General features: G+C 36.8%; 1 protein-coding gene across 1 annotated transcript; it reads right to left on the bottom strand.

Moving 5' to 3' along the window:
* Positions 1-264: 264 nt before the first annotated feature.
* LOC137252200 (histone H3.v1-like) lies at positions 265-2,911 on the bottom strand. The gene is made up of 2 exons (XM_067787590.1): positions 2,766-2,911; positions 265-1,275 (listed from the first exon to the last, which is right to left on the bottom strand). Exons 1-2 carry the CDS (start codon positions 2,809-2,811, stop codon positions 410-412), a joined length of 912 nt encoding a protein of 303 aa, XP_067643691.1. The 5' UTR covers positions 2,812-2,911; the 3' UTR covers positions 265-409.
* Between the last annotated feature and the right edge of the window lie 1,659 nt (positions 2,912-4,570).

Raw genomic sequence — 4,570 nt, 5'->3', positions numbered from 1 at the left:
CGGGAAGTTACTTAAATTTATATACAATTTGTAAACAACGGTCGGCCGGCCAGCCGCTACACAGAGGCAAGCTAAAGAAAATTATTTAAAAATACATAAATTTTGAAAATTGGCACTACCCCTTATTTGACCATGCATTTTCGTCCTTTCAAGAGACATATTTCGAAAATTTATTTATTTCCAGTATTTCGATTTGTCTAACCTTTACCAAATGTTCCTGATGATCTGAAAATCTGAAATCTTACTTTTAAAGAATAATCGTAATTTTAGGAAAAAACATGCATTTTTTTATTTGAAATCCAAGTTAATTCAATCAATGTAAGATAACATACATATAAACACAAGAAAAACAGCCTTTTTACGAATATTTTCCGCCACTGCGATTGCCATTGTCTAGGTGACCTTTTAATTAACCAAAAAACTTTTTGAGTTTACCACCAACTTTTTGTGCCACTCCTTTAGTCTTACTACCAACTTTCGGTTCATTTCCTTGAGCATTACCACCTTCTTTTGGTGCGGCTCCTTGAGCTTTACTACCGAATTTTTGCGCAACTCCTTGAACTTTAGCACCAATTTTTTTCCCCACTCCTTTAAATATACCACCAGATTTTTTTGCAACTCCTTCAGGTTTACCAGCACCTTTTTGTACAACTCCTTGAGGTTTACCAACAACTGTTTGTGCAACCCCTTCAGGTTTACCAGCAACTTTTTGTGCAACTCCTTGAGGTTTACCAGCAACTTTTTGTGCAACTCCTTGAGGTTTACCACCAGCTCTTTTTGCAGCTCCTGGACGTTTAACGCCAACAACTCCTAGAATTTTACGGCGAACTTTTCGTGCACCTCCCTGAGTTTTAGCTCCAACAACTTTTTCTGGAGTGTATTCTTCATCTTTATCACCATTACAGTTTACGCATTTATCAAAAGGATTAAGTTTTTTAAATGCACTTTTTGTGGCTTGTTTTACAACGGTTAAGCCGGCAGCGCGGGCAGCGTCTTGAGCAAAATTTCCAGCCGCATGTGCAAACTTCGTGAAGATTCCAGGCTCGTCTATTTCAGGTTCCTCCTCTGCATTTTCTTCCTCTGCATTTTCTTCCTCTGCATATTCATCCTCTGTGTTTTCATCCTCTGTATCTCCTTCTTCTGCATATTCATCCTCTGCATTTTCGTCCTCTGTATATTCATCCTCTGTATATTCATCCTCTGTATATTCATCTTCCGTATAATCATCCTCAGTTTCGTCAGATTCCTGTGACTCGCATTTCTGCACAGCCAGCGCTGAAATTATATTTTGTTATTAGTTAATTGTATGTACATATATATATACATTATGATGGACATGTTTTTTTGAAAGTTTAAATTCAACATATATTTGGACTCTGCATTAGATTTTAGGGAAATGTTCAATAAGGCATAACTGTAAAGTCAATTTCGAAAGAAGCTGCCTAGATAATTGTATTCGTAAATATTTCCCCCGCTCTTTGAGATATCGAAACTTGATGTTTGTATGCATATTATTTACTAACACTGTGTAAAGAGTTGTAAGGAATAGTAGAGGTGACCTTGAAATATATATTATGAAAAACCTGACTCATGTATGGATCCACAGCTCCAAAATATCTCATTGGATTGGTTACTCATATCCATTTGAGCCCTGTACCATACTCGCAGGCTTGTGTAAAGATTATTTCAAAACTTTGCGAGATCGAAATGGACTTAAGATCTATGCTGAAATGGTCTGGTTAAATATCTATATTACTGCCTCTCCTCCCTGCAGCGAATCGCACTTGTTCCGAAGTAAAGGAGAGCTATTGTCCTACACACAAACAAATTTTGTCCAATATTGACACTTTTCAGATTAATATCAAAACTAATTTTGGAGTAAACGATTTTTCTCGTTGTATTGTGTAATGGTAGATGTTAAAAAATGCCCCAGTGCTGTGGCTCAAGTCCCGGCCAACTAAATTTTTTTTTATTATTTTTTTTGAATGCGCTCTTAACTGTTTCAATCTTAGGTGGTTCGTAGATATTTGCTTCCTTTGGTTGATCAATTTAAATACATATTTCCCAGTCTTAAGCACTGCCGGTATAAGGATAACTGTTCTGCTCTGCTTCCGATTAGCATCAGTTGGAGATAGTCATTAAAGCGCCAAATACACGACACGAACATTTCCGCGAACATTCCGCAATCTTGTTCGCAGCTTTGGCCATACACCATACGAACTTTTTGCCGAACATTAGTTCTCTTTCAGACAGCGATGAACACGGACAACAATTGTGCTGCAGCAATATTGCTCGCTGTGGCAATTAAACGTAAAAAAAGAGATTAAAGTCGCATAATCATTATTCTTTTTAATTCTATTACAATAATCTTTGCTTTTTACTTGCCACAATGATGGCAAATATTTATACATTTCAATAAATTCACTCAGAAATTTTGTATTGTCCATTTTACTTTTCCGCCCACGTCTGTTCCGTTCAGAAATTACTACGATTATGAGCTATTTCGCCATATACGCACGAACAGTTCGCGCAAATGTTTGCCAAAAATTAAAATATTTTGATTTTTGGCGAACATTTGCGCGAACTGGCAAACACCACCATACACGACAGAAAAGGTCGCAGAAACATGACATAACGGGAATGTTCGCGGAAATGTTCGTGTCGTGTATTTGGCGCTTAAGGCAGTAGTGCGAAACTGTCGCTTGGCGTGACTATCTCCAACTGTCGCTACGCGGCTGATAAGTTCAGAAGGTATTATCGCTTACCTGAAATTAGCCACATAAAACAAGCTATTTTTATAATATTAGCCATGTTTTCGCGGACAACAATGTACCAGTAAATTTGAATCCGATTTCAAAATGAACTGTTGTTTTAACTTTTTTCTTATTTATACAAGATTTTTAATAACAGGATTTTGTATTTATAAATAATAATTTTGAGCGAATGCGCTGGCATGTTCAAAAGTGCAAAGAGCTTATGTAATTAAAAGTGTTCTAGGTATCAACCGAAATTGTGCTTTCTTAAAAAAAATTGCCGAACATTTCTCGCATATAGTTTAAATTTTATTTGGATGGGTTAGAGACTGAAATAGAAAAAACGAGCGGACAGCGCTATTTAAAATAAGAGCAAATATGGAAGAGTTTAAAGCAAAAAAAAAGAAAAACACTTAATAATAAATAACAAATAAAAATAAGTACAAAGCTCGTTATACTTTCGTGGGGACCTAGCCCGAGTTTCTGTTACAATTTGCGTCACGATCCTTTTTAAATTTTGCTACGAATCGGCAGGATGGAACCTACATATGTATATGTCTTACGCTGACTCTGGACGGCACCTACAAGCTAATGTATTTTTGCTGAAAATTTGAACATTCCATCGAAAATTTTGGCCAATTTCAAATCCAATGTTGCACAACTCCATCAGAACTGTGAATAAAAACGTAACATTGTTGTGTGTAAAAGGGGAAAGTTTGAGTAGAAAATGTATTCCCAGCAAATGTTTTAAGTCGTAAAAGGGTCAGAAATTAACCCTAAATCGAAGCGTATGTGCTTTTAATGAACTCACTCAAGAGTCCGATATCGACCGCCTTGAACCATATGTCATATATCATACCAGTTATATTATACTTATTTATAAATAATACTGTATCATTTCGTTATGTATTTGAAAATTGTTAGACTTGTTAAGTAATATTTGAAAATGTTATAAAACAAGTAAGGAAGGTTAAGTTCGGTTGTAACCGAACATTACGTACTCAGTTGAGAGCTATGGTGGCAACATAAGGGAAAATAACCATGTAGGAAAATGAACCGAGGGTAACCCTGGAATGTATTTGTATGACATGTGTATCAAATGGACGGTATTAAAGGGTATTTAAAGAGAGAGTGGGCCATAGTTCTATAGGTGGACGCCTTTTCGAGATATCGCCATAAACGTGGACCAGGGGTGACTCTAGAATGCGTTTGTACAATATGGGTATCAAACGAAAGGTATTAATGAGTATTTCAAAAGGGCGTGGGGTTTAGTATACAGGTGGACGCCTTTTCGAGATATCGCCATAAAGGTGGACCAGGGGTGAATCTAGAATGTATTTGTACGATATGGGTATCAAATTAAAGGTATTAATGAAGATTTTAAAAGGGAGTGGTGGTAGTTGTATAGGTGGTCGCCTTTTCGAGATATCGGCATAAAGGTGGACCAGGGGTGACTCTAGAATGCGTTTGTACAATATGGGTATCAAACGAAAGGTGTTAATGATTATTTTAAAAGGGAGTGGGCCTTAATTCTATAGGTGGACGCCTTTTCGAGATATCGCCATAAAGGTGGACCAGGGCTGACTCTAGAATGTGTTTGTACGATATGGGTATCAAATGAAAGGTGTTAATGAGTATTTTAAAAGGGCGTGGGGCTTAGTTCTATAGGTGGACGCCTTTTCGAGATATCGCCATAAAGGTGGACCAGGGGTGACTCTAGAATGTGTTTGTATGATATAGGTATCAAATTAAAGGTATTAATGAGGCTTTTAAAAGGGAGTGGTGGTAGTTGTATATGTGAAGGCGTTTTCCAGATA

Source organism: Eurosta solidaginis, chromosome 5 (genome assembly GCF_040869045.1).
Source record: "Eurosta solidaginis isolate ZX-2024a chromosome 5, ASM4086904v1, whole genome shotgun sequence".
NCBI lineage: Eukaryota > Metazoa > Arthropoda > Insecta > Diptera > Tephritidae > Eurosta > Eurosta solidaginis.
Note: the sequence above shows the minus strand (reverse complement) of the source record. Positions and strands in the feature narration are given on the sequence as shown.

Excerpts from the sequence above, each read along its gene's own strand:
- LOC137252200 (XM_067787590.1), bottom strand. The coding sequence starts at position 2,811 with ATGGCTAATATTATAAAAATAGCTTGTTTTATGTGGCTAATTTCAG. Across the intron at positions 1,276-2,765 it reads TTTTATGTGGCTAATTTCAG|CGCTGGCTGTGCAGAAATGC; the intron begins GTAAGCGATAAT and ends ATATAATTTCAG.